We start from the raw sequence: 23279 nt of genomic DNA on the forward strand, positions 1-23279 counted from the left end.
TAAATTAGTTAAGAACTCCACTAAACAATTCAATAACTCACAGATTATAACATAACCCCTTAAAGCTTTCGATTTATTTTTTGTTTTGCCATCGGTTATATTTAACTCAACACTCAAAACGCCTCATAAGATATTCCACTTGGGTTTACGATTATGACATTCTGGATTAAGTGGAACGGGAAAGATCGTGGTCGTGATTGTGCTTAGTAAAATGCACCCTAAGTAGAAAAGTCGCTTACAAATTTATTTCATTATTTATTTATTTACAGCTTTAAATATCGATTCATTCTACTAACCCAAATTTCAATATCAAATTTTCCATTATTTATGCGAGTTGGGTATTTATTTTTTAAATAGCATACTTTTTGTGAAAATGCACTAATAATTTCGAGTATTATGGGATGCTAGGTATTATGACAAGGGAACAACAGGATAAAACAGAATTTAATGGAAAAACAATAGAAAAATAATCAATATTCGTGATCATTATATATATATTTTGTTATGTAAGCATATACATTTCATTAATTTTCCATGTTTTCATTGAAACAACTTACAATGAAATCTTGATATGTCCATTTTGGAAATATCCTTTTGTAAAGATTTAATAGTACAGTATCTTGAGAATTCAGATGACCATCAAATATGCATTTCATATGTCCGTGTGTACCTAAAGAGAGGAAATAAACATTATAACATTACCAAAGTTTGATGGCATTGTATTTGCATAAGTCGGGGAAATACAATTGTCACTCTAAAGAGAGAGTTAATTGATAGCATATTTGAGAATTTAATAAAATAAGCTGCTTTCAAAGATTTTTTAATATTTTCTTTCAAAACAATTGATGTATAAAATATCTTCGCTGTGTAACTAGTTAATTCCAAAAGTATTAAAAAAGAGGATTGGGTATTTACTATTTACGGAAAGTTAGTTTTCCTCCCTTAAAAATAAATGTGACATTTAAATATTTTTGTCTTGGCCCTCATTGTAAACTTTTAAGTTTACCTATGTATATAAAAACAATATCGTAACAAAAAATTATTTTCGTCCGTAAATATATGAATTTTTGTAAAAGAAATCATATTTAACTTGAAAGCGAGTTCATTTAAATTTTATTGAGAATGCCGTAATATGATATTTGAGTTTGATCGAGAAAGAATGTTGGCCTTACATCAAGAAGGTTTATCACATCACACCAGAAAACTGGTAGCATTGCGCGAAGACCCCGGTCACGGGTCGCCCCAGAGTTGCATCTGCGATGGAAGACCAATATATTTATAACGGTAACGGTGGTTTTTCGAGAAGTACCATCAGAAAGAGACTACATTCATCGAATCCAAAGGCAAGAAGACCTTTAAGGGCACCTAGACTTTCACGATGACATATAGTTGACCATGGGCTCAAGAGCACAGGGATTGAGTTTTACAAGAATAGCATAACGTACTTTTTTCTGACGAATCCAGAGGGGCAAGACTTTTGGAGATGTGAGTATAAAGGTCGGATCGTTTTCAAATTAACAGGTTGTGTATATAGGGTTATTAAAATTACCTAGTGGTTCTTTGATATGCCCACTTCTTCCCATTTTTGTTCGCAATTTGATAGGTTTGAAATAAACTATGTCTTCTCTATTGAAAAACATAAATCTGATAACAGCTGATTTCTTGTGGATTTTAAATGGATAACCTAAAAACATATAAAATATTAGTCTATAATATATAAATATATCAATTATTTATTTGCACAATTAAATCAACAAAAAAATAAGTCGAATAAAAACAATTATCCAGGGTTTCTATAGATTTCCAGATTATACAAAAATCCGTATTTACCTGATAAAACTATCCTTTTTATAACCATTCTATTTGGATTACAGGAAAGTAAGCTGCCGTTGGCTACAAGCACAAGCTTATTGTTAATTTCTTTGTAACATAACACAGGCGCTGGCGGAAATTGAATGGGAGCATAAAATGTTGCTACCATAGTAGAATCCGGTTGGAAAAACCTTTCAAACTGAAATATCGATAAAAAAATATAGATACTAGAAAATTTAAATAAAAAAAGTTTTTATATTACAGTACACTATTTCTATTATATTTAACATAAGGAAACCTAGGAAATCGATCAGGTATAAATCAATCAATAGATTCGATTAATGCAGCAACCGTCAATGAATATATATAAACAAGCTATTTCCATCATTTGTCAATCGTTGCAGTCACAAGCTGTTGCAGATTGATCGGTGGTTTTTTTCACCTAAAACTTGCTCTAATCATAATATCTAACAATATGACACTCAAAATACCGAAATTATTCTTCTAAACACAATAGCTAGAACCTTTCTGTAGTAATACAAGGTTAGCCACTACCATGCCTACCAAGAAACCATATCCATACAAGAAACCATAATATGCTGCTTAATTTTATCTCATCTTATATCTGTTAATTCGTAAAGATATATCAGTAGGTTTTTTTTCATAGACATTGTTTGCAAATGGCCCCACAGGAAATAGTCTAAGTCTAAAGAATTCATGTTATTTGATCGAGGGGACTTTTTTACAGTTACATCTCGTTAGAAGATTTCAGTTGGGATAAAAGTTATCATAGATATGTTCCTTTCTGACTTCTACTTAACGCACCATATCTCGAAAACATTGAAATCATCTCCATCATTTTTATCAAAAATCAATTCAATTCAATAAGTAGATGGCAGCAGTGCACTACTATACTTTATCTATTACAGAGTATTTAACTTTCATTTGCAATTTGATGTTCGCGCTATCAACATCTTTTGTTAATATTTTCATTGTTAGACCAGAAATGTAAATAGTAACATCATATAGAAGATGGAAAAAGTTCTTCCAAAATTGGTTTGAATGAATATAAAAGTTTAAATCCTATTAAATAATATTTTAAAAACATCAAAATTAATTTTGATTCCAAATACTGTTTTCTTCATTGTTAGAACATGAATGTAAATAGCAATCATAAACGCAAAGTGAAAAACGTGCATCGAATTTTGGTTTAGTGCAAGGAGGAAAAGGGAATTAATCTTAATGAAGAATATTTAAAAAAATAACTAAACCAATTTCGATCTTAAATACTATTGTTTCTGTTAGATCAAAAATTTAAATAGCATAATGTCATACCAGTTTATTGAATACTTTTATAGAAACTGACCTTGTGCTTTTGACCATTTGTATGACTGCTGAAAATGGGATTAGTAATGAATCTTCTGTATCCGCACTGAAATACTAATCGCTCTTTAGATTTGATCGGTAGATTGTAATTTTGAGTTCTTCTAAGTACAACGTTTAGGACGGACATTTTATGTTCGTGGGGGAACATACCAATTAATGTAACAGGAGCGTTAGTTTGCTTGAAGTTCTCCCATAGAAGATGTGATACATGCTTTACATATACTGTTATGTACCACCCTGGCTAAAAATTTGAAGAAAAATATAAAATAAAGTAGATTGAAATTGTGACTCGTTTTTAATACAACTAAACAATAAATAATAATACATGTATCAAATGATTACACATGTAATTAGGACAATAGTACATAGATCAAAAAACGTAAAAAGGTTTTTCGGCAAATTTTGTTATATAGTTTCTTTTAAGGGTAATAGTGATCGGTCTAGCTCTTTCTCTTAAATTTAAAAAAATCGACTTATTCCAGGACATTCCAGTCTTAAAGCATTAAGATTTGAAGAATACTTACAAGTGCTCCATCTTTATCTTCTTGATCTGACATTACCCGTTTTTTTGTCCTATCAAAATTCTGGAATTGAAAGATTCTGGCATAATCACTTGGTAGATTTTCTTTTGGATCCCACGGTGACGTCCTAAAATAAATATTGTTATACATCTACTAATTCTCTTAAAATGTATTAATGATAATTACAGTTATTAATTGAGTTTTATACACATTCTGTCAAAAGAGTACCAGAATTGATATTGCCTCTTAAGCTGACAGCTGTACTCACCAATGAAAATCAACTAACCAGGAAATTACTAGGTTATGTTTGTCACTTCGTTGTTTACTTTTTGTTTCTGAACAGTTTGATTGAGAAATATAAAACTGGTTGGTATACATTTAGTGTACCATTTTTTTGTGGTACATTTGAATTGTAATGCCGCAGTTTTTCTTAAAATAAGTCAACAAAATTATACTAAAAATTATAGAAGACCGCATAAAACAGAACAATATATCGAAATATTCTATCATTTTTCCGAATTTTACTCTAGTTATCTCAAATAGACATTCTCTTTTTTGACTGGAATTTGGAACAATTGTACTTATAGAATTATAAAACACTAGCATTCGTTCATAAAGTATTTTAAAAAATGACTAGGCTACAAAAAATAGGAAAATGTATAAGAAACTCCAAAAATCAGACTTTCAAAATACTAGTTTCCAAGAGACAAAACTAAAATTTTTTAATAGTTTCTTTCATTATTTTACATTCAATCGATTCTTGGTTGATACAGTAGAGTATAGTTCATATAAATACTGTATAAGATTCTGTATGGACGCAAGTTTTTATAATACTCTACCTGAAGCTTTCCAATCCTCTGTATTTTTGAAATCTAACTCTGGAAGGCGTTTCCTTAGGTGTATCAATCTCATCAGGGAACTCCTTATCACTTTTAGCAGCTTTAATTTTATCTAATTCCTCCATTTCAGCAAAGACGTCTATATCTTTATCGTATTTTTCATCATTAACAGCTACTTCAGATTCTGTAACAGAAGCAAAATCTTGATCACCATTATCAGCTTCTGAATTCTCAGATATAACTTCTGACATAGCATCCATGAATTCATCATTCAAATCTTGATCATCGTTATCGGATTGATCTTGTTGAAATTCCGTATCATCATCAGGAATCCAAGCTGCTTGATAGTCCGACCAACCTTTTGGGACTTTTTTTACTTTTTTTAACTACGAAAAAATAAATATAATGATAAAACTTATAGATAATAAAGAAGAAAAGAACCATATGTTATGTGCGTGTTTACAATTATGCATGATCATTTTTCCATGAGAAAGCTTTTTTCAAAGTGAATGCCTAGTTTACTCACAGTTGATCAAAAACAACAACTTGTTGATGATTCAGAGCAGTGTTTGGCCGTGTTTACACGAAATAAATCAGATTTTTTACGTCGATGTGACAATGGATGAAACATGGATCCATCCATCCACTTCACTACCGAATCAAATCGATCATCATCTAAGTGAACTGCAGCCGGTGAACCACGATAGAAACGTCCAAAGGTACGACAGTCAACTGGGAAGGTTATGGCTTCAGTATTTTGGGATACACATGGAATATTGTTCATCAACTATCTCCAAAAAGGAGAAGCAATCAATAGTGAATAATACATAAAGTTGTTGGATGGTTTTAATGCAACAATCAAAGAAAAAAGACCTCATATGTCGAAGAAAAAACCACTTTTTCGCCAAAATAATGCACCGATTCAAAAGTCGATGGGAATCATGGTTAAATTGAACGAATTACACTTCGAATAATTTCCTCATCCACTGTATAGTCCAGATCTGGCCCCCAGTGACCACTGGCTATTCACTGATGTCAAAAACATGCTCAACGTTAAGAAATTCAGCTCAAATGAAGAAGCAATTGCTGAAACTGAAGCCTATTTTGATTCAAAAGACAAATCCTTCCACAAGAAAGTCATCGAGAAGTTAGAGAAGCGTTGGAATGATTGTATTGCTCTTGAAGGAGATTGCATTGATGGATAAAATTGATATTTGCTAATGCTACAAAATGATTTTCCACTACTAGTGAACAATCTTCCTTGATGCATGATGAAGCACATTCTCACTTCCTTATTGATGTACAGAATTATCTGAGTAAAATTTTCTGCAATAAAAGAATTGGATACAGGGATCCACTTCCATGACCAGTTCGTGCTCCAGAGCTGAATAGTATGGATTAATTTTTATTGGTATAAAATAAGTTTTTATTATGACTTTATACGAATTCGGAAATGCTTTCTAATATACAGAGAAATATCCATCGTAGTCTAAGAAAATGCATAGAAATTCAAAGTGGTCAGCTTTTTATATTGATGTTGAATAATTGTTAACCTCCGACATAACGGATTACTTAGAAGTATTTTTAGATCTGTAAATGGTAAATGAATTACTGACTTTTTGTTCTTTTTCTGCCGTTTCCATTTCTTCTTGTGTTGGCCATGTTTGTTCTGCATCCATAGGATCAGGTATATTTTCAGATTCTAGCGATTCTTGTTTTGATGGATCACATCTTTCAAGTACACGAATTAGTGATACATCATCTGAATCCATTGTGTTAACATCTTTATTTCTGAAATTAGAAACTTATTAGACTAAAAAATACAAAAAAATTGAAACCTAGGAACTGAACTAAACGAATTTGCAATATAAGTAACTCTAGGTAGTGGTCAGGGATAGAAACAATGAATGATTATTAGTCTGGATCGTTATGGATTTTTATTGCTAAAAAAAAAAAAATTAGCAGACAACGGCGCCGGCTGGTTGAGGTCATAAGCAATAAAGAAAAAACTTCCGAACCCGAAATGAAGGGAAGTTGTAAAATGGGATGTTATTTAAGGGGCTGATTTTCGTTATTTATGGCAAAAGGAGACATCCTAAAGATGACATGCAAAAATTGTAGTTAATAAAAAAATCTAAAATGTCAAAGTTTGGATGAAAATAACCAAAAAGCGATTTTTCTGTTTTTTTATTTTTTTCTCGCATGAAAATTTGTGAATGTACATAATTATTTCCACATAATAAGAATGCATTTATTCAATTATGTTTTCTTATGGGGAACGTGGCAATGAAATACCAAAATGGACTAACTTTAATATATTTTCCGAGCTTTCAAATACTTGTGTATTCATCGTCTGGGAAATAATTAATTGAAATTTGTGGTGGTTTTGAGTCGTATGAATTCTTGTAAAAATTTTAGATTCATTGGATTCAATATTCAAAGTGACATTGATAGAAATATTGATTAATTGAATCAATATTTCTTCACCTTGACTTCACCTTGATCTGCTACCTTTTGCTGTATTACTTCTAATGTCGCGAAGTTCTCCTTATAAAAACTACAAATTGTCCAACGTATAAAATCTTGAGTAGCTTTGTAAACTGATTCCAGTTTTTATTCAGATGTTTTTCGGTTCTGTGAATAATCCACAGCAACCCCTTTCGTAACTACTCAATAAAAAGAAAATTCATTCACTGTAGATAATTCAGCAATTCTTATTATGGTTGCATTATCAGTTTGCTGAATATTTTCATTTTTTAAACATTCGAATATATTTAAGATAACTTGCTGTGTTTGTGTAACTAAATCTTTATTATTAAATTCATATCTGTCTTTATTTTCACTACACTGTGTAATTTCATTGTCTTCATTCGCCCATGGTATAAAGAAAGCCATATCTCTATTTATTTAAAGTAATGTATGAATGAAATCTGTTTAGCAGAAATATTTCGAAGAAATTGTGTATATGCGCTTTCCGATAGCTTCGGCCAATAAACAGTGGAGATGATAAAAGTCCACGTGGACTGACGGTTTGTTAGATGTTTACCGATTATTATACGTGGAGTAAACATTATTTTTCATCACTTAATTTGGTATGAGTGCCCTGCATATTTATGAAATATTGATTGTTCGTCACATAACTATCTTTTGCAATTGATATTGGAAGAACTATATTTGTTATTATGTTTATTATATACTTACTTTTTGTCAAACTTATGTGGATCATTTGGGGCATCAATTTGGGTCATCTGAAAATCTCCTAAGCCTGGTATATGAATCAACTGATTGACAGATAAAGCGGTACCCCTTAAATAACCAGAAATTTTCAAAGTACCCAAAGTACCTATAAATAAAAATATAATGGATTAATTTAATTAAAATTTTTGATGAACAGTATTAAAAAGAGTTAAATTTTATTATGAGGATAATTTTTTTTCAGTTCATTATTGATTTTGATAAAAGTCAAAATTATTTTATTTAATCAAAAATTAATCTATGTGTTAGTCTTAACTCGTTGAGGTCCATAGGCTCGCAACTGAACTTTCCCCACAGCCCAGAGCGGTCACATGGACTGCATGTTCTATTTTATTTCAGACCTTCTCCACGGCCCAAGGGACCGTATTCAAATGTGTTTTACAGTTTGTTCCGACCGTTCTGAGTCCTTGAAACATTACCCTACACTTGGTACATTTGATTTTTTTTTCATAAGCTTCAACTCCATTGTAAAACAAAAAACCTTTCTTTTCATATTTTTTTTTTCTTTAACATCAAAACATAACTCATCGTTCAAGGGATAAAAAAGCAAACAAAATTTTGACTCACCAATTTTTAAATAACATACTTGAATAAATTGAAAATTTATGTGTTTAATTGAAAAAAGGTTTTGCTTTGAAATTCAATAATTTATCTTGTTGATTATACCTTCTGTATCTGCGACAAACTCCACTTCTTCTCCAAACATGTGAGGTCTACGATCTCTATATAATATGGATTTTCTTTTTTGATTGCCAATTTTTCTCAACACATTGACTCCATCTACATTTTTATCCATCACCATTACCTTTTCTTCGGGTAACCATTTATTTACAATTTTTTGTATTTGTTGTTTGTGCTCATTTCGTTTCTTTGGTACAACACTTTCTAAATCTGTAATCACCACTAAAGGTGTAGGTGATCCCTACAAATTATTTGAAAATAAAAAAAACAGTTGCATTTCTATATACACAATGCTACTGCCAAAAAATTCCGTCTTTCCTTCTAATCTGTGGAACAATTTTATATAATGTAATGAAATCTGGACACTAAATATTAGGGGTTGCAAATTTACCAATACCTATTTGTTTAAAATCAATAATTTCAAATGGCAAGAGACACCTCTTTTCAAAGATATTGAACAAATTATTAAGGGATACTAATCTTGTTTATGGTAGTTTTGGCATCTGACCATGAAAAAAACCCAGCTTAGGTGAACTCAATTGAATAATAATATAAAGTAATATTAAAATTAAAATATTAAAAAGATTGGCAAGTGGGTATAATTAGACCAATATACAAGAGAAGAGACTCAAGAAGCTGTGACAATTATAGAGGAACCACATAAAACTGTAACCAATTATAAAGGAACCACATTAAATTCTAACAATTATAGAGGAACCACATTAAACTCTAAAAACTTATAAATCTTGAAAAGCATTCGAAGGAGTCAATAGATATGACATATGGGAAATCCTAGAAAACAGATCTAGAAGAAAGACTAATAAACGGAGTAAAGGTTTTATATAAACATAAAACAGATTCGAAACAATAAAAGAAGTAAAGCAAGGATGTATACTAAACCCATTATTATTTACCATAGTGTTGGTTGAAGGAATGAAACAATCAAAAAGACGAATTAAACAGTCGAACACTGGAAAATAATGTTTTTATGAAAATTGCTACTTCTATAGAAGGAAGTCTTACACTTTGTTAATTGCACTGCAGAATATGAGTATGAATTGAAGGAGCTATTAAAAAAAATGAAATATACAGGAAAAATTAATGTTGTTTAAACCAGTGCCTAAGTCTAACAAGAATCAAAAACTTGTGATTTATTCTTTCATTCAAATAAATTTCATATTGGATAATTATTGAACCCACACCTTACAAATAAAGAGCTTTTACAGCATTACAATAGATTCCTTAATCTCTAATTGATATTAAATATTGAAACAAAAATTCCAATCATCAAGAATAAACATAAACAAAGTTGATGTCATTGGAGAGGTATTTCGAGTTAGTCTCTGTTATAGAGCTTCAGAACACTTTATAATCAGTTTCCAAATTTCACTAGTTCATGTAAAATCATTCCAAAGGTAAATATTATTACCTAAAAAATATAATAACCTGTGCAAATGAAGTAGATAATATTGAATTTCCCCACTTATCAATTATTGCTTCATTGTTTTCAATTCCAGTAGCAGCAGATATTAAAAATAGAACAGTATCGGCTACTTTTAATGTATCCAAAATTGCAAAATCATGCTCTCTCTCTGGAACTACGAAGGAGAATCTCTGTTTAAATCTTGGTACACTGAAACGTTGTATAATTGATAAATGAATACTACATATCACTCAAAAGTACTTGTCCGCTAAGAAAAAAAATAGGAATATATTACACTTACAACAGTAGTCAATGATAATTAACATTGTTACTTATATTTTTCTCAGGTTAATAATAAAACGACTCAAACGCTACATTGTGTCATTAAACCAAAAATGCTTTAAAAATCTTTATATCCTCATAATTCAGAAAATCAAAACAAGGATGGCCTACTAGGAGGTGATACATACAAGGTGATTGATTATTGTGATAATGTTGAGTGCATTATTTGTCCTTTCAGATATTGAATTGAAAATTTGAGAGATTATAGCCACCATTAGTCTTCACATTTTGAAATTATTTGCAATAAAAACTCCATACTTTCAGCCAGAGTACACCATGAACGTTTTCCTGAAAGGCGGCGACTTGCAAAAGCAAACTTTGAGAGAAGTTCAATTGCAGGAGTTCAATCAATAATGAAACGCATGAATGATTAAAAACTTTTGTGACAGAAAAAAATGAAATTGATGCTTTGCTGGCAGTTACTGAAAACCCATCCACAAGTGTAAGGAGTATTTCCAGAGAACAAGAGCTGAGCTACTATGGTGTGCAAAGATTCTTAGACAAAAAAAATGCACCCTTATCATATTTATTTGCAACAGGAATTAACTGAAGTTGATAGTGAAAAAAGACTAGCATTTTGTAGGTGGGCTTTACAAAAAGTTAATCAACAGAGAGACTTTTTTGACTATGTCCTATTTGAGGATGAAACCACCAAGAATACTTCGCCACATATTTAACGACCATCTAGTTTGACTGTGTGCCACTATGTGATATGAATTAGTTGATGAATAATATTGAATGTTTCGCATGTTAACACAACCATTTTTATTAAATGTGGCTTCAATTTTTAAATGATTAAATATAGGTACATAATCATTGTTTTGCACAGAAAAATCAAAATAATAATTTTAGGTATGGGGAACTAAAAGTGACTTTTCTGCATCCTGATGTTCATCATTTCATCATAATACAGAAATCTGCAGTATGTATTCTGACAAACAGTTTCATAAAACTTCTTTTTTAAAAATTATTATTTAACTGAACCCATTAGCCTCCCACTTTCAAATTTTTGGAACCACAAAAAGTATAATCTTTTTATAGTAATTTTTTGAAAATTTTAAAAAATGCACTTTTTGAGAAAATCAAAATAAAAATTTTTAATTGGATTTTTCAAAAACACTTTTTATAACAAAGTAGCTATGTGGTGTTGTATGTCAAAAGAAAAAGCATTTGAAACTAAATGACACCACTCCTAGCTCAATTAGGAGAAAAGTAATGGTAATTTCAAAATATATGTCACATTGTGAATTTTGGGAAACTTTACATAGCCACAATGTTTAAACTGTTTGAGATATTTGAAAAACAAATGGTTTTTCTCGCCATGACGACGACCTTTATACCAAATTTCGTTAAATTCTAGGGTGTCGTGTAATTTTTTTTATTTGGTTTCATTTGATTTCATATGGAATGACCCATAAATGTTTATCTGCAATCTCTTTGGATACAAAAATAAGATTAGATGCTTGGGTTATCTTAAAATAGTATTGTCAAGCCAAAAGTTGTGGGAGGTCAAATACTTTCAAGATGTAATGTGTTTGATGATGTTACCTTATATGCGTCACATTTGCAGAGGATTTAGATACTATTGCTTCTTGATCACATTGACAAAGTAATGTTAACGCTGTATTAGGATCTATATCTTTGTTCAAGGGTACCACACAAACTAGAAATGGAGCAAAATCCATCCCTCCTAAAGACCTCTTTTTAGCAAGAACTTCATCTCTTTTACTTTGCCTGATTTGCATAGCCTGATTTCGTCGCTGATCCCTATTTAATTCTCGTTTATTACGTTTGGAAAGTTTTTTAACAGATACTTTTCCTAAAAGAATTTTTTTATTATATTTATTGCATTGCACATGGTTATGATAACCTCAATTTACCTTTTGAAGATATGCTTATAGATCCTTTTGATCGATGTCTACCATGTTTATGTTCTTTATTAGATTGCTTGAAGGCACCTGGCCTATGAGCTACAGCTTTTTCTAAGGCCATTTTCGATAACTCAATAAATTTTATAAAAACCCGGAGACCACGTTGTAAACATGACAAATACTACTTGCTTCCAATAACAATTATTCAGTTAGAGCAATATATAAAAAGTAAAAGTTACTAGTGGAATCCTTTTCTTTTAAGTCGGAACATTTCTGTTACAATTGTATAGGTTGGCAATTTGCATTTTGATCCATGTGCTTTATTGTGTTTATTAAAGGATAGTTTGTGTTAGGGTATAAACACGTGTTTAAATTTTGTACCAAGATTATTAATTAAATAGATCTCATCATTTTTTTGTGAAAAAAATGAATATTGATGAAGAATTACGTGATGTTTTAATTGATTTCACGGCTATCAATGATCATTTCTCCAGGGCATCTAAGGTAAAATATTTCCATTCAAGTTAACCTATAATAGTTTTAATTTAAGCAATTTTAGGAAATATTAGCAAAATTGAAATCAGACATCGATGAAGATGAGAAGAATAAGCAATTGTTGTATTATCTTTCCACTCGGATGCTTCTTGATCCGCTGTATTTTGATGATATATTTGAAAAATTTTCAAAATATCTTCCTCGACTGCTACAAATTGCTTTATTTTCAAATATGAAAGATTGTACTGATAAACAACATCATATTCTATGTACTATTTTATTAGGAAGAATCATCAGCAGAAGAAAAGATTTAAAAGGGTAGGTGCTTACATCTATAAATTTAATACGGTCCTATCATGGGGAATATTTTTAATTTTTGTAGGTATGCTATGAAATATTTTACTAAATATCCAGCAGTATTGGAAAGTTTAGATACAAGTGAAAATATCTCCAAGAAATGTAAACTAGTAGAAATAGTTTATGATGTTCTTTATTTCATTGAATCATGTTACCACTTGTTGAAAAGTGATCCAAATTTCTACAGATATAAGTGGAACTGGTCAATTTTTGTTCAAAAATTCTTAGACAGTGAGGATGATAGACTCAAATGGTAAGTTGTGCAAATAAGGCTATTACTATTTATGGTAATTTATAGAAGCTTGTAATTTATATAAAAACTCATGGTGTATTTTATTTATTGCTGAATTTAACAAGAAAATGCTATTTGAATTGAAAAGTAGGTTACGCATAACAGCATACATAACTGATCATCTATATATGTAGATATTGGGGTGTTATATACATTGCGACTCGAAAGGATCTATTGAATCACCCTTTCTTCCTGCGATAGTAGGTAGTCTAGTGTTTAAAATTGATCTGATAGTCCCACTTCTTTTATAAAGTCCAGAATATGGAATGGCTGTAGCTCTGGATTCCTGGATATTTGTCTAGTACTCAAGTGTGGATTGTGTTCTAACAGGACACAAACATCTAAAGATTTATTTTCAGTTGATGCAGTTTTTCTGTGCCCTGATATCGATAAATCTTTTACTGAATCAGTTGTGTTGAACTTTTTTACTAATTTACAGACAGTAGATAGAAATTATTAAAGATATTACACGTTTCTTGTTGACTTCTACGTCTATCACTCTGTATAATTATTTAAAATGTTGTTTGAAAATTCTCAATGGTCGAGTGCCAACAATGTATGCAAGCAAACCAAACTATATTTTATGAGAATTAATTTTATTGTTCTAGATTGTTCTCCAGAAACGATATTAGCTAACTGTTTTTTTTTCTATTTCATTGTAAACTGAAAGGCATTTTTCAAACCTCTGAAGCTATCAAATTTTGTTTCTCCGAAATTTGCTGGATCAACAAAATTTTTGGTAGCTCATTAGCAGCAAATCCTCCAGCAAAATTAGTTCGATCTTGTTGACTTTTCACAATCTAAAAGTTAATTTTCTGTATTTTCTCAGGGTTTCATGTCACATCGTTTCCATACTTTTTGGAATGAATGAAATCCAGAAGAAACAACTCATTTTGAAACACAATCTATCTACTGCCGATATAAAATTTACGACCATCTTTAACTTGAAAGGGACATTAATTGACTGCAGTACACAACCTATTCATACAAAACTAATATGGAACTTACCCGATGAATTTACTGATGATCTCATTAATGTATCTGGTATATATGTACCAGTAGTATCAAAAGTATCCAATTTATCCACAAATCTTATTGAGGTTCCATCTACTCTTAATAATTTGAGAAAAGTTGCTTTAGGGCTTACTTTAAACAAAGCTATATGCCTTCAGGGACCAGTGGGGTCAGGTAAGAGACTAATTAGTCATATCAAGTCAAACGAACCACCCATTTTTCGCTTGATCATAAAAATATGATCTATTAATTTTTTTCATAAATAGTTACTATTAATAGTTAATCTCTGGAACGATTTTGGAAAGTTTTTATTTCAACATTTTTTCCAAAGAAATTTTTGAGTAATTTTAATTGAAAAAATTGATTAAAAATCTACAGTTATCATGATTAGAAATTTTACATTTATTTTTCCTTGCACAATTTACCCTAGGTATTTAGGGTACTGCTTGGAAGGATGGTACTCGGTTTTTGAGGCATTTACAGCTAGTTTATTGTTTTGAAAATATGGTATAATTTTGTTGTTTAAATGTTTTTAGATGATTTTGAGTGCTTGATCGGGATGTTTCGCCGATGCTACAAAACAAGTATCGTCAGCGTACATGGCTAGATTTGTTGGAAACTGGGTAGGTTATAAGGGAATACAACAAAGGTGATAAACTAACCCTTGCGGTACTCCAGCATTTATGGGGTATGGTCCTGCCATGCTTTAATGATGAATTGATGAAACTTGCAGGATTTATTGTTAAATACATATATTTTAAAAATATCAATGACTTACAATTATTTGTTTATTTCCATTTCCATTACTGTTAATTAACTTTTAAATAAATAATTGCAAATTTTCTCGGTACAAAAATGGAATTTGATGAATTTATTTATCACAACGCGTCGGGCGCTTTTATGATCAATCGAAAAATAGGGGGTTCACTTGACGTGACTTGACTCCAATATTACTAAAAATAAGCTAAACGTTTGTAATGAACCCAGGTAAAACAACTCTTGTGGAATATTTTGCGGAGAAGACTGGCAGGAATCTTGGTGAAAATTTTGTAAAAGTTCAGCTAGGGGATCAGACAGATAGCAAAATGTTGCTAGGTACTTACAGGTGTACTGATGTCCCAGGGGAGTTTGTGTGGCAGCCAGGAGTACTAACTCAGGTAAGCAGTTTTTCGAAAAATACGTGAATATCCATCTAATAAAATCTATTTTTTACATACTGTAACGTTTTTCGTTTTTATTTACCCAGCTCCTATTCGTTGAGTGAATTAATAAACATTGTTTCTTACGTTCTTAATTTATCTACACACTATACAATACACTTAACTTTTAAATATCACTTAAATCATTTCTGCGCTTAGTTTTACTAATTCGTTCTTTTCAGTACGACTCTTTATTTAAAATTAACTAACTGCGCTACATAAACTTATTTATATACCACAAATAGAATTCTACAAAGTTCTTGAATAAAAAGAAACACAAGAAATAAATAAATAGACTTTCCTAGAAATTGTTTTGAAGAAATACTGTAATAGACCGCCTTCTATAATAAAAAGTTCGTCAAAGGCGTGTCCGCCATTTATAAAAAAAAACATATTAAAGGCGGAGCGCGAATTCGCCGAATTTTAAAATTCCATCATCATAGCTGGACAGGGCCGACCTAAGACTGGATGCTTAAATCGGCAATAGGAACCATTCATGCACTCTAATTTCTAAGTTACAAATAAAACTTTGAGGCAACAAATTCATCTTCGTATTAATTTTTACTGAAATTACCTTCGCTTGTTATATTAAGTACAATTCTGCACGTTTCTTAATAATGGGTTACTTATCCACGTTTGTATAGTTCTTCCACTATCAATTGCAGATTATAAAAACTGGTTCGAAACCCTTGCCGACAATTTAGTTGTTTACCGAATTTTTGTACATTATTTTTCATTTCTCAATTTGGTTGCGTATTTATGAAATATTGATTGTTCCTCGAATAACTGTTTTCCGCAATAACATTTTCGTTATTTGATCACTAGCATTATACTTTTGCATTTACATATATGTGATTTTAATTTGAAACCTTCATGCCAATATTATCTCAAATAATATAAGACTTCATAAAAAAACAGATCAATTTGATTTTAAAGGCTGAACTTGAAATGTATATTTGTAGTCTTCACGGCTCACTCCCCGATGGGGAAGGGAGGTAGATCTTTAGAATTCGTCGATCAGTTGTGTTTAATCATCTTTCCAATCTTACCCTTACTTTCTTTGATAAAGAAAAAAACAGGAATGATCAGTAGGTGTTTCAATTCTTGAATTATAATTAAATTCATTTTGCATGTGTTATTTTTTTGAGATCATTTCGATTGTTTTCTTAAAATTTGTTATCCTCCCTCTTTCCTGTTTTTTTTTATATAAAATGTTTCTGTTTTTGGGCAAGATAAATGTTGAAGGAGTTTTGCTTTTTGAGGCACAATATTAATGACTGCATAAAAGTGAGAAATGTGTGGATTTTTTATTTTATTTTTGGATACTTTTAGATACATTACAACCCCTAAATCTATTATTACATTTCAAACAATATTAACCTCCCGAAAGAGCACAACTTTTCAAATCAAAATTTACTCAAAAGTCTTTAAAAATTTTCAGGCTGTTCTAGAAGGAAATTGGCTCCTTTTAGAAGACATTGATTCTGCTAGTATGGATATAGCATCTATGTTAACTAGTCTTTTAGAAAACAATTCACTGACAGTACCAGGATACAGGGATTCGTTACAAATATCTCCGGGATTTCAACTTTTCGTAACACACAGGTAAATAGTAGATTTCAAATAAAAGGTTTCAAAAAATTTTTATAATTCCGCATTTTTTTTTTTTCAGATTTGTGTCAACTATAACTGGTCACCATAAAAAGCATACAAATACAATGATTCTATTAGAAAAACATCTCCTACAAATAAATGTAGATCCACTCAGTATGGTGGAATTGAAACAAATAATCGATACGAAATATCCAGATTTTTGTACTATATCTGACAGATTAGTGAAAGTTTTTCTTCTTTTCACCGAAGATATGCTAGATCCATCTAAAATAACTTTACCGAAGAGCGGTCGCTTGATTTCAACAAGAGATTTTTTCAAATGGTGCTCCAGAGCAATACAAGATTTTGATGTTACGAGTCAAGCTAGTGCTCTAAAAGTCCTCCAAGACGCCATTGATGTATTCTGCTGCTCCTATCCAAATCAAGAAGATGCGCTTAATTTAGCTAAACAAATTAGTACTCACTTAGGGATTGTGAATCACAAGGCCGATTATTTTTTTAAAGAATACAAACCGACAATGCAATTAACACCAGATCATTTTATAGCTGGACGTGTGGCATTACCTAGAAATAACAAAGAATTAATGAAATTAATGAAATATTCCTTTACTAGACAATCTTCAGTACTACTTGAAAGGATAATGTGTTGTGTTAATCTGAAGGAACCCGTATTGTTAGTAGGAGAGACTGGTACCGGAAAAACATCTTGCGTTCAATATCTCGCCCATACAGTTGGACAAAAACTCGTCGTAATTAATATGAACCAACAATCTGATTCTGCTGATTTATTAGGTGGATTCAAACCTGTCGATCTTAAATTCATTGTATCGCCAATTAAAAGAGAATTCGAACAATTATTTTGCTCATATTTCAAAGTGGAACCGAACAAGAAGTATCTGAGTAATTTGACACTTTGTTTTAATAATCAAAGATGGTCAGATTTGATAAAATTGATGATCATAAGTTATCAAGCTGCAGAAAGACGTTTGACAAAAGCAATTCATGATTTCGATCTGATGACTGATGACAAAACTGATGAAAAAATAGTTAAGAACCAAAAAGATAAATCGCTTTTAAATAAATGGCATGCTGTAGGCGAAAAGCTCAATAAATTAGGAATCCAATTGAAACACGCAAATGCCTTAGCTTTTGCCTTTATAGAAGGAAGTCTTGTGAACGCTGTTGAGAACGGCTACTGGGTTTTATTAGATGAAATTAATCTTGCGAATGCTGAAACTTTGGAATGCCTGTCTGGTCTTTTAGAGGGGTCCCAGGGCTCTCTCTGCTTATTAGAAAGAGGCGATAAAAAACCCATAAAGCGTCATCCTAATTTCACTTTATTTGCTTGCATGAATCCCTCTACCGACGTAGGAAAGAAGGATCTTCCAGCTGGATTGAGAAATCGCTTTACAGAATTTTTCGTAGATGAATTAAACGAGAAAAATGATCTATTTCTATTAGTCAATAACTACCTGGAAGCGATGTCTATTAATCAAAAAGTATTAGAAAATATCGTAAATTTCTATCTGCAAGTTAAAAAGGAAACTGCCACGAGTCTATTAGATGGCGTAGGGCATAAACCACATTATTCTCTGAGGTCCTTGTGCAGGGCTTTGGTTATTGCATCTAAGAATCCTTGCGGCATGTTCAAGAGGAGTCTTTATGAGGCTTTTTGTCTTAGTTTTTTAACGCAACTTGACAACAATTCCTATGTTATGGTAGAAAAATTAATATCGAGGTGAGTGACATTTCAAATTCTTAACAAGCCGAATGACATATTACAAATGATTCCATATTTTTCATTCATAATTACAATGTTTATAAATTTTGTATATAAATGATATTTAGGACATATTTTATTTTAGCTATTTAATTGGCGACGCTAAATCGGTAAAAGCTGTTTTAAATCAACCGATTACTGATCCAAGCAGTAGACAAGAAAAATACTTAGAGTTCGAAGGATATTGGGTGAAAAAAGGACATTTAGAACCTTCGACGCCAGATGACTATATATTAACGGCATCAGTTAGAAAGAATTTAAAAGATTTGGTTCGAGTCGTTTCCATAGGAAAACTGCCAGTCTTATTACAGGTGCATATTTTTTAAGCGATAAATTAACTCCTATATGAAACTTGTCATTTAAATATGAGTGTTTTGTCATTTTGACAGCTATAAAAATGGTGCATCGTTTTTTATCACCGATAAAAACGCCTGTTCCTCTTATGCGTCTACATCCTCCTTGAACATTTTATGCTAACGAAACACATTATAATCCTCACAATTGAGGGAGCATTAATGATTGTACGAAGCTATAAAAAATGTATAAGGATTGAGCAGGATTGCTACATTGTGCGGTAGAAGTTTTTTTTGTTCCAGGATTGCCACAAGCGACATATATTGACGTGGGGTCTAATTTTTTTGTCCCATTACTCCATATTTAATTTCATATATTATTAGTCCAGAGTTGGTAACTTCTTTAACCGATTTTTTGGTTATTTATCTAACTCCAATTTACTTTTACCATTAGGTTTTGCAAACTCTAGACATTGGTGATTATTGACTTACCCTTTAACAAGAAATTACTAGAAATGAAGTATGTATTTCGTTTTTTCTTGTTATAGCCTAAGGTTTTTTCGATGATATGTGACAATACGTGGGTTTATATAAATAGAAATAACGGTTTATATTTTACAGGGCGATACATCTGTAGGAAAAACTTCCCTCATAACGTATTTAGCAAAATCAAGTGGAAATAAATGTGTTCGTATAAATAACCACGAACACACCGATTTACAAGAGTACATAGGATCGTATATAGCCGATTTAGAAGGTAAATTAGTATTCAGAGAAGGTCTTTTGGTAGAAGCGATGAGAAATGGTCACTGGATCATATTGGACGAACTCAATTTGGCGCCCACAGATGTTCTGGAAGCGTTAAACAGAGTCCTCGACGATAATAGAGAACTTTTTATTCCGGAAACTCAAGAAACCGTTAAAGCCGATCCCAACTTCATGTTATTTGCCACTCAGAATCCACCAGGAGCTTATGGAGGAAGAAAAATGTTGTCGAGAGCTTTCAGGAATAGGTAATAGTTCCATATATTCATTTATGCTGACTTTTATTGATGGGTCATTTTATGCTAGGTTTGTCGAATTACATTTCAACGAAATTCCTCCGAAGGAACTAGAGTTTATTCTCCACCAAAGATGTCAAATGGCGCCAAGTTATGCAAAAAAAATGATAAACGTAATGACAGACCTGCAGGTAAGTTTCTTTGAGCAATATAAAAACAATGTCATGTCGGAATTTTTTGAATTTCCCGCCTATCTACCAAAAGGAAAATTTGTCATTTGAGTCCTATTCAAATTTGAACAATATGTGCCATTTGGTTTGTATTTAAGAGAGGAGTACGTTATATTGTTAATGGTGTACACTTTTGAATTTCTTATAAAAGTTAATAGAAGTGTTTATAAAAAAGTGAGTTGAAAGCTTAATACGACTCACTTATACGTTTGTCCAAAATCACTGAAATTTTTGTGAGGGACATATTTTCCAGCTTATTTTGATCAATGCTGACATTTACAGGTTGAGGTCGGAAACTTTTTAGACACACCTCGTATTAATAGTTTAATTCTGAACCTAAATTATATTTAATTATTACAATGATTTATTTTAATAATTAATACCTTTTTTCTTCTTCTAGATCAGACGGAGAGGGTCTGCTGCCTTCGCCGGTAAACGGGGTTTCATAACATTGAGAGATCTGTTTAGATGGGGCGAAAGATATAGATTAGCACAAAATTCTGAAAAATTATATGATTGGGACCAACATTTGGCAGATGAAGGCTACCTCGTACTTGCGGGCAAAGTTAGAAGAGTCGAAGAGAAGTCTGAAATTATAAGTGTTTTACAAAAACATTTAAAAAGGGAAGTCGATCCAGAACATCTTTTTACATGTATGTAATCCATGTAAAAATGTTTCACTATTACCCTATACGACATGATGCAAAATCCTACAAGTATACAATGTGAACACCGCTCATCACACAGCACGAGTCAAGATGCTATTCGAGCTCTTCCCAAACTTTGATCAGTGTCTCAATAATTATTGCAACAATTGCTTTAATCCTGCTTATTATTTCAGGAAGCTTAGCTGGTAGTGTTGTGACACACATATGAAACCATTAATGTACAAATTACACAGCTTCAGATCGACTAACAGAGAAGGCCTAATAAGAAAATAATCCATGTTCTTAAGTCTTTTCCAGTTAATCCAGCAGTCGGTTACAATAACGTTCAGACGGCGTACCGTTTTGCTAAAACAAAGAAAACTCTAAAAAGAGCCATAGTCGTACAGTTGCAACAAAAAAGCGAAAAACATTCAATTCAAAAAGTTATAAGCCCGAATCCGCATATGTGGAAGAGAAGATAATCCAGAGGGTCTTCATAGTCTTGGAGCAACTTTTCTTCAAAGTTGACATTTGAACCGTGATCTTTAGATTTTAGAGCATGTGATAATTCTAAACAGGAATTACTAATTCACGACTAGTCTTGTGAAATAGATTTAGTTGACCTGTACTTTGTTTTTCATATAAGCAGCCAATATCACCGAATTGATAATATTATTATTTCGAAATGTACAGTATTATATGGCATTGCAAGAATTTTCACCAAATCTTGATTACAGGAATGAATTTTTAAAAAAATTACTTGACAACCAAAAGATTTTCACATTCGGGATTCATTGATTGTATATTGGTAGTTAGGTTAGGAAAGTAGATAACTCAAAAATATGAAGAATAACATTATCTGCTCCTTTTTAGATTTTCCTGAGGTGGCTTGAAACCTACTCAATTGCGACCTTTTCAATTATATTGCGTCTTTGTATATTCCCCATATAAATCCAAATGAGTATTCATATTTTTTCATTGTTTGCAAGCTTTTTCAGAGTGGAAAATTATCTTTCAACTAATTTTCATTATTTGTTCGACTTTTAGTGTCCGATAGAACATCTACAGTAACACGACATATTTTGAAGAAAATCGAAGACAACAGATCCAAATATAATAATATCGTTTGGACTTTTAATATGAGACAATTGGCCGTGTTAGTGTCCAAAGCGTTGGATTTTAAGGAACCGGTTTTATTAGTAGGAGAGACTGGGGGCGGTAAAACAACAGTGTGCAAACTTATTGCCGAAAATAATGGACAAGAGTTAGTTACCGTCAATTGTCATATGCATACTGAGAGCAGTGATTTTATTGGAGGATTACGACCTGTAAGGGATCACACGGTATGTAATTAAAAAAAATTAAACTAATCTATTTAGATTAGATATCAGATTTTTCAGATATTTGAAATGTGTTTTACGAGGATATACAGCTCTTCTATTTTTTGAATACTTATTTAGTTCATGAACATGAATGCTATTCTTGTATGTACAGGAACTTTGAAGTAAAATTTACTTTAAATATTTGCCGTTATATAATACATCTGGAAACACTGTTTACACTACCACTTCACCAACATTCACAATTACACTGTCTAACGAGTATTTCGATAACCCAATTATCGTCTTCGGAGACTGGAGGTAAACTTTACCTAATATTTAGTCTGAATATCACCAACGGCACCAAGGCAACGACGAGGCGGACTCACTCGCCAGACTGGCATCGGAGAACTCACCAACGAGCCCAGAATTTATCCTTGGTGTCGGTCTGCTTACAAGGTGGACTCGGCAAAAATGTATAGAGACAGTAGGCATGACCCAACAACATGTAGTGCGGTTCAAAAACGCCTCTTAGTTTGACTAATTACATCAAAGGGTTCAAGCCAAAGCGCTTGATCGACTTCTCAAAGGACATCGGCCTTTGGTAACGTCAAGTGAGGCACGACACAATGCTACTACGAACTATGAAATATCAGTTGACTCCCCTTTAAAGGAGATTGTTAAAATTAGTATAATTCATACAAATCTGCATATGCGGATATAAATCAACAATCTATTTTTATTTTATGTGTTATAATATATTTTTAGAGTGAAAATTCAACAAAACTTTTTGAATGGGTAGATGGGCCGCTTATATCAGCTATGTTACGAGGTAACGTTTTTCTAGCAGATGAAATTTCTTTAGCTGACGATAGTGTATTAGAAAGATTGAACTCTTTACTAGGTAA

At 31.7% G+C, this 23279-nt stretch overlaps 2 protein-coding genes across 2 annotated transcripts in view; one reads left to right on the plus strand and one right to left on the minus strand.

Annotated features, from left to right (window-relative positions):
- Positions 1 to 474: 474 nt before the first annotated feature.
- LOC130443443 (pre-rRNA-processing protein TSR1 homolog) lies at positions 475 to 12341 on the minus strand. Its single transcript, XM_056778066.1, has 12 exons — positions 12140 to 12341; positions 11808 to 12078; positions 9941 to 10127; positions 8480 to 8735; positions 7760 to 7901; positions 6175 to 6349; positions 4559 to 4944; positions 3723 to 3846; positions 3179 to 3439; positions 1831 to 2011; positions 1550 to 1684; positions 475 to 670 (listed from the first exon to the last, which is right to left on the minus strand). Exons 1-12 carry the CDS (start codon positions 12249 to 12251, stop codon positions 525 to 527), a joined length of 2376 nt encoding a protein of 791 aa, XP_056634044.1. The 5' UTR covers positions 12252 to 12341; the 3' UTR covers positions 475 to 524.
- Positions 12342 to 12445: 104 nt separating this feature from the next.
- Positions 12446 to 23279, plus strand: part of LOC130443444 (midasin) — a 107057-nt gene continuing 96223 nt past the window's right edge. The window contains exons 1-13 of the mRNA XM_056778068.1: positions 12446 to 12634; positions 12690 to 12943; positions 13008 to 13235; positions 14104 to 14462; positions 15276 to 15445; positions 16929 to 17092; positions 17160 to 18839; positions 18967 to 19192; positions 19796 to 20187; positions 20246 to 20366; positions 20806 to 21058; positions 22100 to 22395; positions 23140 to 23275. Of these exons, the coding sequence (XP_056634046.1) occupies positions 12557 to 12634; positions 12690 to 12943; positions 13008 to 13235; positions 14104 to 14462; positions 15276 to 15445; positions 16929 to 17092; positions 17160 to 18839; positions 18967 to 19192; positions 19796 to 20187; positions 20246 to 20366; positions 20806 to 21058; positions 22100 to 22395; positions 23140 to 23275 (4357 nt within the window). The 5' untranslated portion in view covers positions 12446 to 12556. The remainder of the gene's footprint in view (positions 12635 to 12689; positions 12944 to 13007; positions 13236 to 14103; positions 14463 to 15275; positions 15446 to 16928; positions 17093 to 17159; positions 18840 to 18966; positions 19193 to 19795; positions 20188 to 20245; positions 20367 to 20805; positions 21059 to 22099; positions 22396 to 23139; positions 23276 to 23279) is intronic.

This window comes from Diorhabda sublineata, chromosome 4, assembly GCF_026230105.1.
Source record: "Diorhabda sublineata isolate icDioSubl1.1 chromosome 4, icDioSubl1.1, whole genome shotgun sequence".
NCBI classification, from domain to species: Eukaryota; Metazoa; Arthropoda; class Insecta; order Coleoptera; family Chrysomelidae; genus Diorhabda; species Diorhabda sublineata.